At 43.1% G+C, this 12,832-nt stretch overlaps 1 protein-coding gene across 1 annotated transcript in view; it reads left to right on the top strand.

Annotated features, from left to right (window-relative positions):
• Window positions 1–784: 784 nt before the first annotated feature.
• The window catches only part of CD38 (CD38 molecule), a 66,780-nt gene continuing 54,732 nt past the window's right edge, over window positions 785–12,832 (top strand). Inside the window, exon 1 of the mRNA XM_045392168.3 lies at window positions 785–1,107. Within this exon, the coding sequence (XP_045248103.1) occupies window positions 872–1,107 (236 nt within the window). The 5' untranslated portion in view covers window positions 785–871. The remainder of the gene's footprint in view (window positions 1,108–12,832) is intronic.

Genomic DNA, 12,832 nt, shown 5'->3' on the forward strand with positions numbered 1-12,832 from the left:
CACAGATGTTGTCTTAACAAAGAAGAGGCAAGAAAAGCCACTTTATTATTTATTAAACTCCCACAGAGTGCAGTATTACTGTGTGCCAGACCCTGCTTCAAACACATTTCATGGACTATAAAACTGCAGGCAACTCCATGGAGCTGGTAGGAAAAACTTACACTTAATGGGTGATTACCATGTGCCAGGTATTATGCTAAACACGTTGTAGATATTAACTCACTTAATTCTCGTAACAATCTCATGAAGTAGGTACTGCTACCATCCTGGCTTTACATCTGAAGTACAGAGTTGGGTAACTTGCCCCATGTCATCCCAGATGAACTAAATTTGAACCCGGAGCTTAGCCACTGATGCCACTTCAGAGAAGGAGTCAGACTTGAGTCTTGAGTCTTTAAAGGTGGTTGACCAGGCATTTGTCAGAGTTAAGAAGAAGACGTACGACGACACCCTTTTCCAGGCAGAGGGCATTGTGTACACACAGGTATAGAAGCGGGCAGCCCGCCCTCATGCGTTCCAGGAAGCAAATGTGGCTCAGGTGTAAAGTGCCCAGTTGATGAAAGGAATTAGGGGAGGGAATATAAGGATGTACTGGCTGCCCTCTTACCACATCTGCAGAGGATTAAGGTGGCTATTTCTCCCTAGAGGTGGAGTGGGTGGGTCACTGCACAGGAGCCTTGGTCTTTTAAACTCTTATTGGTGTAACCAGCCACTGAACTCTGAGGCAGGGGGTTGGGGGTGGGAAGGGAAACAGAGAAAAGGCAAGTGAAAGAGAAGGGGAGGTGCAGTTTCAGAACCCAGCCAGCCTCTCTCTTGCTGCCTAGCCTCACGCCGGCCTCATCTTCGCCCAACCGACCCCACCTGGAGTCCTATGGCCAACTGCGAGTTCAGCCCGGTGTCCGGGGACAAACCCTGCTGCCGGCTCTCTAGGAGAGCCCAAGTCTGTCTTGGCGTCTGTCTCCTGGTCCTCCTGATCCTCGTCGTGGTGGTCGCGGTGGTCCTCCCGAGGTGGCGCCAGCAGTGGAGCGGGTCGGGCACAACCAGCCGCTTTCCTGAGACCGTCCTGGCACGATGCGTCAAGTACACTGAAGTCCATCCTGAGATGAGGTGGGTTGGCGACTAATGCCCACCGGTGGGCACTGCGGGGACAGCAGGGCTCGGCGCGCGGGGGAGGCGCCCAGATCGCCCGGAACCGAGCATGTTCCGTGGCGGGTCAGCCGAGAGCCCGCTGGGTGGTGCTGAGTAGGGAGTCCCGGGCTCGGGGCTCCGCGGGCCGCTTGCAGGAGCAGCTGACCTTGGCATCGAGCGTGCCCACGGGGGGGAGGGGGGCGCTGCTCGGTGGCTCTGCTGCGTAGCCGGTGAACACCTGGCACCGATGCCTGCCTTCTGGGCAAGGTGCCCTGAGCCCAGCCCCTCGCCGGGCTGCAGCCCACCCTCGGCACGCTCAGCCCCACTTCACCGCTTTAGGGACAGAAAATAACACGCAGACGCAGGCGGTCGCTGACATTTTCAACTTTTTCTGCGGTTTGCGCCCTCTGTCTCTGACCCGAAAGTGCCAGGACTGTTGCAGAGGACACTTGATTGTAGCTTGCAAAGCCTGTGGTCGGAGAGGAGGGTGTAGAAGGGCTAAACCACGGAAGTTAGTTTTATTCATTTACATAAAACAGCATTCCGATTCTTTTTGCGCGGGCTGAAATACATGTGACCAGAGAAGTAATTAACAAAACAATGTCAGCTTCTAAAAAGTGAGACATTACTTATATGATAAGGCGCAGCAACTCGGTGAATCTGTACAAACCTCGGGAAAAAACCACCACATGGGACCTTCCAGTTTTCTCATGCTTCTTCCCAGCTACTAACCTCTCCTAAAGGGAACTGCTTTTTAGATTTGATTCCCAGGGCTTGCTTTCACAGGCAGGACTCATTTTCGTTTCTTGTAAAACAGAACAAGCCGGGAAGGGGGGAGCTGCTACTTTAGGTTGTGTGCTTGTGATAGCAAAATCCCGCATTTAAGCAATCCCAGGAAATGAGGGAAAAGACCTCCCTCGCTTCTCCGAGCACACGCAACGGTTCCGGTTGCAAAATGTTCGCCTTCTGGGATTCCCAGCGTCCCGTTAGTTGTTCTATTTACACATAATTAGATACTTAACGGAGAGAGAAACTAGAAGTTGAGGCGTTCCTCCAGGCTGCATTGTAAAGTATGAAGTGAAATCCAAAATGAAATGGTAATGTCAGAAAGCAACCTCATGCCAAAACAAACAAACAAACAAAAAAGGAAACTAACACTGGAAAAGGAAACTAACACTGGTCTTGAAGATCTTTCAATGTGAATACATATAGATTTATCTCATTTCTTTTAACAGCCCATAGTATTTCATAAACTAGATGTAACCATTTCCTATTGACAGGAAATTAGCTTATCTCCAATTTTTCAATCCCACTCATCCAACAAGTATCTGTTGAGCACACACTCTGTTCCAGGCAGTGATCTAGCTGCTGATGACACTAGTAAATGACAAAGTTCTCGCTCACGAAATTTTCACCTTAGTTGGGAGAAACACCATGTAATGAAAATCTTCATACATATATTGTGTGTACATATGGGAGTATTTCTGTAGGATAGATCTCTAGTGATGAAATTGCTGAGTAAAAGGGAGAATTAGGCTTATTTTAAGTTTTGATTTTTCCAAATTCCAGGTATTCCAAATATCCTCCAAAATAGTTGTGCCATTTTACTCTCCCATCATCAGTCTATCAGAGGGGATGCTTTCCCACAATCTCTTCAATGCTGAATATTTTCAACTTTTTTACGTAAGAGAAAAAAAAGCATCTAATTGTTCCCTCAGTATCAGTGAGTCTAAACATCTTGTGTATGTTTATTTGCCACTTATATTTTTTTCTGTGATTTTCCTGTCCAGATACTTGATACTTTCTATTGAGCTGCTTATTTATTTCTTCTTGTGGGAGCTTTTTATATATTTTAGATAATATTCACACACACACACACACACACACACACACACACACACACAGAGTCTTAGATCCCTTTTGGGATCTTGGGGAGGATTCTGCTGGTGAGAGAGTGTGAACTTCATCTTGGCCTGTCCACACCTGGACCTTCTCAGCACACAAGAGAGTATAAGGGTGACTATTTTGCACAGGACAGAATTCCAGCATGTTTGCCCCCTGGAGTGATGGAATGGCCACGTGCTCAACATCAGTGTCCCCACTGAGACCATGAGATTCATTAGAGCACTGGAAAGCATCATGCTCACCTGTGCTTCTCAATGCTTAGTGTTATGATTGAAGGCTTCCTTCAGTCCTACCTTTTGTTCTGGGGTTCTAAGAATCTTAGGTGCAGGCCAGGCACGGGGGCTCACACCTGTAATTCCAGCACTTTGGGAGGCCGAGGCAGGTTGATCACGAGGTCAGGAGATTGAGACCATCCTGGCAAACATGGTAAAACCCAGTCTCTATTAAAAATACAAACATTAGCCAGGCATGGTTGTGTGCACCTGTAGTCCCACCTACTCAGGAGGCTGAGGCAGGAGAATCGCTTGAACCTGGGAGGTGGAGGTTGCAGTAAGCCAAGATCATACCACTGCACTCCAGCCTGGGTGACAGAGCAAGACTCTATCTTAAAAAAAAAAAAAAAAAAAAATCGCAGGTGCATCTGGGACAGATTGAATGTGGAAGGGGAAGGCCTTCGAGGTGTGGGGCCTGGGTGCTGCTGTGGTAACAAACGGGGAAGTGAGACCATAAGCCTCAGTTGTGGAAGGAAAGGTGGAGTACTTATGCAAATTAGCTGATTCTAGGGGCTTAGGGTGCTACCACCAGAATATCAGGGAATAGAATCTTCTAGAAGCAAAAGCTATTTGGAAGCCCCCAAAGTGGATGAAAAAGCTGAGTGGGAAACAACAGAGATTTCAGGAGAGGGAGAAGAAGATACCTACTTCTGTGCCTTTTGGCCTCGTGTTTTACTTCAGACATTGTTCCCAGGAAGGTCAGTGGAACCCACTGCTCAAGACACACACTTGCTCCTTGTTCTGGTGTCATAATAGCTGCAGAAAGTGGTGGTGTTTAGCCTGGAGAACATTTCTTTCTTTCTTTCTTTCTTTTTTTTTTTTTTATCACAATGAACACTCATGGCTTCTCTGCTTCCTCCTTTTCTCTTTATCTTAGGACTCTTGAAAAACAGCTGCCAAATGTCAGTTTAGATATTTTGGAGGGAAAAAAGTTGAGAATCAATGTTTACGGGTTGCCTGCAATGTACTGAAACTACATAGTTGGTTCTTTTCAAACTTTCTCCTAATCCTGTCAGGAAAGTCCCAGGAACCACATTTTAGGGTTGGGGAAATGGACCCCGAGAGAGATGAAGTAACTTGGTGATATGCTTTAGTCCGGCTGGCTATGCAATTTATGGAGCCTAGTGCAGAATGAAAATGTGGGGCTCATTTTTCAAAAAGCAGGAAACAGCTTTTCCTTTCTTCCAGGGTCTTTTCCTCCAATTGCCATGGGGGTGTTTGGTTGCTATTTAATGTTGAGCCCCTTTGGGCACAGTATGTCCGGAATTGGTGGGTTCTTGGTCTCAGTGACTTCAAGAATGAAGCCAAGGACCCTCGCAGTGAGTGTTACAGTTCTTAAATATGGTGTGTCCACAGTTTGTTCCTTCAGACGTTCAGATGTGTCTGGAGCTTCTTCCTTCTGGTGGGTTCGTGGTCTCGCTGTCAGGGGTGAAGCTGCAGACCATCAGGGTGAGTGTTACAGTTCTTAAAGGCAGCGTGTCTGGAGTTGTTCGTTATTCCCGGTGGGTTCCTGGTCTCGCTGGCTTCAGGAGTGAAGTTGCAGACCCTCATGGTGAGTGCTACAACTCATAAAAGTAGAGTTGACCCAAAGAGTGAGCAACAGCAAGATTTATTGCAAAGAGCAAAAGAACAAAACTCCCACAACATGCATGAGGACTCAACCGGGTTGTCCTGGGCTGGTGGGGGGTAGCCTGCTTTTATTCCCTTATCTGGCCCCACCCACATCCTGCTGATTGGTCCATTTTACAGAGAGCTGATTGGTCTAATTTACAGAGAGCTAATTGCTCCATTTTGACAGAGTGCTGGTTGGTACATTTACAATCCTTGAGCTGGACACAGAGTCACAGAGTGCTAGTTAGCTAGATACAGAATTAGCTAGATACAGAGCACCAATTGGTATATTTATAAACCTTGAGCTAGACACAGAGTGCTGATTGGTGTATTTACAAACCCTGAGCTAGACACAGAGTGCTCATTGGTGCACATACAATCCTCTGGCTAGATATAAAAGTTCTCCAAGTCCCCATCTGGTTCAGGAGCCCAGCTAGCTGGCTTCACCCAGTGGATCCTCCACTGGGGCTGCAGGCGGAGCTGCCACCAGTCCCGAGTCACGCCTGCACTCCTCACCCCTTGGGCTGTCGATGGGACCCGGCGCCACTGAGCAGCGGGCAGCGCCCGCCGGAAGCTCAGGCCTCGTGGGGAGCCCACCACAGGGGGAGCCCACCACAGGGGGAGCCCACCACAGCAGGAGGAGCTCAGACATGGCTGGCTGCAGTTCCCAAGCCCTGCCCCGCCGGGAGGCAGCTAAGGCCCTGCGACAATTTGAGTGCGGCGCCGGCGGGCCGGCACTGCTGGGGGACCTGGCGCAACCTCCGCAGCTGCTGGCCCGGGTGCTAAGCCCCTCACTGTCCTGGGCTGGCCCGGCCGCTCAGTGTGCGGGGCCCGCCGAGCCTGCGCGCGCACCCGCGCCCGCCGGAACTCGCACTGGCCCGCGAGTGCCGTGCGCAGCCCTGGTTCCCACCTGCGCCTTTCCTTCCACACTTCCCCACAAGCAGAGGGAGGCAGCTTCCGCCTCAGCCAGCCCAGAGAGGGGCTTCCACGCGTGGCGGGCTGAAGGGCTCAAGCGCCGCCAGAGTGGACACTGAGGCAGAGGAGGTGCTGAGAGGGAGGGCTGCTAGCACTTTGTCTCCTCTCAACAGGGATACTTGCAGGGACAGGGTATCTGCTCCTTGTTCTGTAGACCTCAAAGGTGAGTCCTGAGGCTTCAGGGTCACTGGCCTCCTTTTAGGGAGCCACAACGCCTTGTCTTTGTACTTCAGGAATGATTACGAATTTCTGCAGGTAAAGCAGCAGAATGCCATGTCCTCTCCTGGTTGCCAGGACGTATGTTTGCCGGGTCTGTCCTGCAGACCCTGACTGAGCGACAGATGAAAGGAATACTCAGACACAGATATGCAGTGAAAGAGTGGCTAGGGGACTGCCTGATGCTGCTCGCTTTTATTCAGTACAGACCTAATGCCGAAAACCTGGAGCCAACCCAGTCTGTGGGTAATTAACATGGTTGTTCCCCCTTGCAGGGAGCAGTCTCGCCCAAGGGTGACCAAAGGTCGGTTTCCGGAAGTAAACAAGCTTATGTAGACAAACCCCCTACATTCCCTTGTACCTACTCCTCGCCCTCTGCCTCAGGGTAAGAGAATAGCTGCCTTCAGCTTATCCTCTCCAGAAGCTTTGCAGAGCCTTCTGACCTTTCAAAAGGTCTGCTTCTTTCCCATAGCTTCTCCCACCACTCTGACCTATCTCCTATATTTGATCTCACGTGTTTAACAATAACTTCTTAGAGCTGGGTCAGAAAGTATGCAGCATGCACCTGGCACTCCTAATACTGTGCCCATGATGGGCATTGCTGATTGTTCAGAACATGTTGGATGAGCCTGAGTCTGCCTAAGAATCTTCCACCCAGCGCACCATGGAGATGCTACCAGTTGGTTGGCGTTGCTCTGAGGTGACATTTCTTTGTGATTCTGGGTTAGAATCATGTTGTTTGTTATCCGAGACAGGGAAACCTAACACATTATCCGCCCCCAGGAAGATCCCATCATCATTCCATGCACCTTGAGTCCTGGGAGCTTACTTTAAAAAAAGTGACCGACACATGAATGCAGGTCTCCAAACAGAGGGGCGGCAGGATGAGGAGCCAGATGAAGAGAGTCAGGGGCCTGGGGCTGCTTGGCTTGGATGAATCTGATGGGAGGTGGGGTGCATCCAAGTGTCCTCTGCTGATGAAGAACAGACTTGTTGCAAGGGGGTAGGTGTGTGCTGTGTAAACAGACACCTCAGAATCAGGACCTCAAATAATAAATAGGCAAGAATAACAGCTGAGTTTGCCCAGCTCATCACAATTTAAAATCGGTTTTCAAAAAGTTAAGAGCATGGCTTTCATAGTATGCAGAATCAACACACATCAAAGATTTATTTACTCATTTATGAAAGAATCAGCAAAATGACAAACTTAGTTCAAAGAATATTTTGAGGCACTGAGTAGATATAAAACTGGTTAATGTTTCTCGGGGCAATAAAAAGCCATAAACTTTGGGGATTTCTTTTTTATCAGACAGAAATTATTTGCATCCTTAACAGAAAAGATCTCCAAGTTACCATCTAACTTCGTAAGGTTTGAGTTATTAATCAATGGTAAATAGAAAAGACAAACAAATATATGTTTTGCCAGATAATTAAATAGTTCTTGGTAAACCTGGCAAACAGTGCCCCAGTGTGACTCTGAAAAGACATGCCTGCCCATCTTTTTGCCTTATTTCCATGTTTTAGGTATTTTTGTAACATATTTATTCAATAAATATGTATTGAGCTCCTATGGTGCCCCAGAAACTCTTTTAGATCCTGGAGATATAGCACTAAACAAAACAGATGAAATTCTTGCTCACATGGAAATTGTATTCTAGTAGGGGAGACAGACATTAAGTGAAACAGAAAAATATATCGTATGGCAGATGGTGGAAAGTGTTAAAAAGAGTACTGTGTGGTGTTTACAATTTACCCATTTATGAAGGAATTTGCAAGATGATAAACTCAGTTCAAAGAACATTTTGAGGCACTGAGTAGATTTAAAAGTGGTTAGTTTCTCAGGGCGATAAAAAGTGATAAACTTTGGGGATATCTTTTTTAGGTATGGTAGTAAAATAAAGAAGATGCTATGGTTTGCACGTTTGTCCCCTCCAAAACTCATGTTGAAATGTAATCCCAAAAGTGGCAGGATGAGAGATTGGCCCTTTAGGAGGTGATTGGGTCATGAGAGATCTGCCTCATGATTGGATTAATCCATTCATGGAATGCTGATTAATATGCTAACGGGTTAATGGATTGGGTTATCATTGGAATGAAATGGCAGGCTTTACAAGGAGACGAAAAGGGACTTGAGCTAGGATGCTTACCCTCCTCACCGTGTGATGCCCTGCCCTGCCTCAGGACTCTGCACAGTTCTGGTAAGCAAGAAGGTTGTCACCAGATGTGCCCCCTAAACCCTGGATATTTTGGCCTCCATAACTTTAAGGAATAAATTCATTTTTAAAATAAATTACCCAGCTTCAGGTATTCTGCTATAAGCAACAGACAGAGACTAAGACAGAAGGCTTTACTGGAAGGTGGCATTTTAGCAAAGACCTAAAGAAAGAAGGCGAGCAAAACATAGAAATATCTGGGGAGAACATCCTAGGTAAAAGGAACAGCATGTACAAAGGCCCTGAAAAGCAGCAAGCCAGCCAGTGTGTTTGGAAAAATTTTCTCTTATGGAAAATTTCAAAGATATGTAAAACTGGGGCTAATAATACAATTAACCCCTACTTACCCATTACCCAGCTTCAACAACTATCAACATTCTGCTGTTCTTATTTCACCTATTTACCCATTTTTTAAAAAGTGTACTTTAAAGCAAATTCCAGGGTTTATATAATTTTGTCTGTAAATCTTTCAGTCTGTATCTCTAATTCTTTCAGTCTGTAAATCTTTCAGTCTGTATCTCTAAAACGAACATTAAAAAACACGACTATCATACCATCCTCCTACCTGACACAACTAATTTTTCATATCAAACAATATTGCTCATGTTTAATTTTCCATGATTTTCTTTAAAATGTAGTTTTATAACTGATTTGTTCTAATCAAGATTTGCACATTGCATTAAAAATAAATGTATCTTACATTTCCTTTAATTTACAACCATTTCCCTCCCCCATTTAAGAATGCATATTAATTTATTAAACAGAGTGGGCAATTCATCTTGTAGAATTTCCAACCTTCTGGGTTTGGCCAATTACATCCTTGTGGTGTTATTTAAAAATCCTTCTCTATTCCCTTTATTATCTGTTGACTGAGAGCTTGGCCAATCAGAATCACTTGAACGAGCTGATTACACCCCCTCTTTCTGAAATGTTTTCTTCCCTTGAGTCTATACACACTGTTGACTTCCAAATTTATATTTCTAGCCCAGACCTCTCTCCAGTACTTCTGCTTGCTACTGTGTTTTTCATAACTTTCTGATTTTTTTTAGTATCCAATGCTAGAAAATACATCCATTTCGAGAAAGAGACACATTATGAGCTCATATTGATAATTTCATTTCAAAGTAAAGGGCACAGAGCTTTTATTTAACATTTTAATTTTATGCTTGTTTCTCCTTTACACTGAAAATCTTAGTTCCCAATGACATTAATGTAATTATGTATTTACTTCCCATATATATGTTGTATATAATTGTTTTATATATACATATGTGTATATATACTATTGCTAATGAAATGTCTACTGAATGATGTAAGTTTTCTCTGTGTTTCTTTTGGTCCTTGGGATACAGGACTTATCCCAGTAATGATGTATAGTCAAAATACTATGTACCAGTGTCTGGTACCTTAATTAAAGGATCTCTCTGTCTGCTGCATTGAGAACAGGTGGTAGCAGGACAAGAACATCAGCTTGGAAGCCATTTGGAAGCTCTTTAGTAATTCAGATAAGAGGTGATTTTGGCTTGGATGGTGATGGATGATGCTGAGAAGTGGGTGGATTCTGGATATGTTTTGAAAGTAGATCCCATGTGATTTGCCATGGGCTAATATATGGAATGTGAGAGAAAAAGAAGAAACAACAATGCTTCCAAGATTTTGGGGCAGAGGTGCTGAAAAAAATGAATTTCCATTTATCAGAAAGAGAAAGACTGTGGTAAAGCAAGTTGGGAAGGAAGCAGCAGCTCGGTTTTCCACATTCAGTAACCCTCCCTTATCTAGGGTTTCACTTTCTGCAGTTTCAGTTATCCATGGCCAGCCACGGTGTGAAAATATTAAATGGAATATTCCAGAAATAAACAAGTCATAAGTTTTAAATTGAGCCCTCTTCTGAGTTAGCGTGATGAAATCTCATGATATCCCACTCTCTTCTGCCCTGGATGTGAATCATCCCTTTGTCCAGCATATCCATGCTGCATATTTTACCTGCCTGTTACTTGCTTAGTATCCATCTCAGTTATCTGATTGAAAAAGCAGTACATATACACAGGGTTTATATGTACTATCTGCAGTTTCAGGCATCACTGAGGGGCTCGGAACATAACCCTGGCAGATAAGGGAGACTACTGTTTTAGTGGAGATGTTGATCAGAAGACTGGTTCATATGAATATGGGAGTCCTGGAGAGAGGTCTGGGCTGGAGATATAAATCTGGAAGTCAACAGTGTATGCAGACACAAGGAAAGAAAACATTTCAGAAAGAGGGGGTATAATCAGCTCATTCAAGTGATTCTGATTGGCCGAGTAAGATGAAGATTGGAAATTGACCAATGGATTGGTGACTTGACAAGGTCAGGTTGGGAGGAGTGGTAGTGATGAAAGCCTATGTGGAACAAATTCAAGAAAAAAACAAATGAGAAGAGAGAGGAATTAGAGACTGTTGCGCATAGACAACTCTTGCAAGAGGTTTCGCTGGCCAGGAGAACAGCAATACAAGTGAAGTAGTGGCTGGATGTTTTCCAAAACATGCAACTTAGTTTTCATAGAAAAGAAATGGTTTTTCTTTTTCTACTTATTCAGTTTTGTGCACAATTTAATTAAATTATATAAGTAAAAACCACAAGCATGAACATGTTTATAAACAGGTAAATAAATAACAAAGTAGATAGAAACAAAAATTCTCAGGTGTGCAAAAGAGTAGTTTATTAGCTGTGTAGAAGATAGAAAACTTGCTTTTATAGAGGGAATGAATAGTGTTGATTAGTGTAGTGAGTCAGTTAAATAGGTATCAGTTGAATTTTTGAGGCAATAAGTACATTTAGAATTGGCTAGGTATTATTCTTACCATTAAAGGAAACTCTTAAAAATAGATCAGGTCAGAAAACCACCAAGACAGTTTTCTTAAATAAGGGGGTGGTGGAAAAAAATGGATGTAAGATGCTGAGAAAAAAACAGGAAACTCAACAATAGGTGAAATCAAGAATTAGTTTCGTGTGTGTGTGTGTGTGTGTGTGTGTGTGTGTGTATTTCACAGAAAGGGGCTGAAAGGGGAGGAATGGTTATATTCACAGATTTTTGTGGCTGATCTTAGTAGGGAATAGGAGATTATCTTTTTTCAGCAAAATATTACCAGCAAATGTCTATTCTGGAAAAAGAGGATAAGAATCTTGTATTTAAATACCAAAAAGGTGAAAATTGAGGTCAGAAATTTAAAGAATAAATGTAGCAAGATGCTAACATTCTTGTTCCATCTAATAACTCTTCTTTTTAAAAAATTATAAAGTAAAAACATGCCCATTGAAGAACATTTGGATGAATACAGAAGTATAGAAAAGAATGTAAAATCTCTTAAGCCTCAAAGTAGAATTCTAAATAGTGGAGAAACCCACAATTTAAAAAAATAAATAAGGAGATCCACAAAAGGAAGATATATACCTGCTTAAATGGATGGCCTCAACATAAGTAGTCTTATAGATATAATTAATTTTTTTTCTATTACGTGATATTTTTAAAAACTGCTAAGCTCAGTTGTCTACTCCCTGTTGGAATATATCAAACATGGTGCATCCACATTGTGGACAGTTATTCTACATTTTTAGTCTTTGGATGTTTTGAAGCAATTAGCTAAGTTTGATTTGAAGAGACATTATAAATTTCCCAGGGCATATTTTCCCTGGTTATGATCCATATTCGCCTTGATATTGTCCAAATGTTCATTTTCTCTTATGACTGTCAAGCAAATATTTTAAAATTATTTGTGAATTTGGCACTTGATAGATGAAATATTGTGAAATTATGAATAAAACTGCTTCATTGATTATCTTGGTTCCTAAGAGAGATAGTATATGAGTCAAATTATCTCTAGCAGTGTCTAAGTTGGGAGTAATTAAATCTCCATGGGAATTCTTCAAAGGCAAAAAAGGACTGAAAACACCTTGTTGAAACTGAGAGAGATTTAAAACCACACACAAAAAAATCTAAGATTTGGTTCACTGTTCACGTTTTGGGGACTTGCTTTTATGTGTTAATACTTCCAGATAAAATTTTTTCAAAGGTACTTTTGAACCCTAGGAGCTGAACATATTAATTTATTTATTTCTGAAAACTGCACACTTTGTATTTCCCAGGTCTGGCTTTCTTCATTTTTCCTACTTGAGGGAACTCCTTTTCCTCCTTCAATATCTTCATATCCTCCTTCAGTGCTTCTCAGTCAATGTCTCCTCTCAATTTTTCCTTTTTAAAATTAAAAATGTTAAATTATTTACATTTTAAATACACTGAAATGTTAATGGAATAGTAATACAAATACCCATTTACCCACCACACAGCGTTAACAGACAATAAAAATTTGCCATATTTGTTTTACATCTTTTTTCTAGTTTTTAAAGAAATAACGTTACAAATAAAATCAAAATACTCCTTCCCCCAATTTCTTTGTCTCCTCTCAAAGAGGCAAATAATGCTACTTGCTTCTCTTGTATCTTTTTAGAAATATTCTCTGCATATATAAGCATAT

This window comes from Macaca fascicularis, chromosome 5, assembly GCF_037993035.2.
Source record: "Macaca fascicularis isolate 582-1 chromosome 5, T2T-MFA8v1.1".
In the NCBI taxonomy this organism is placed as follows: Eukaryota; Metazoa; Chordata; class Mammalia; order Primates; family Cercopithecidae; genus Macaca; species Macaca fascicularis.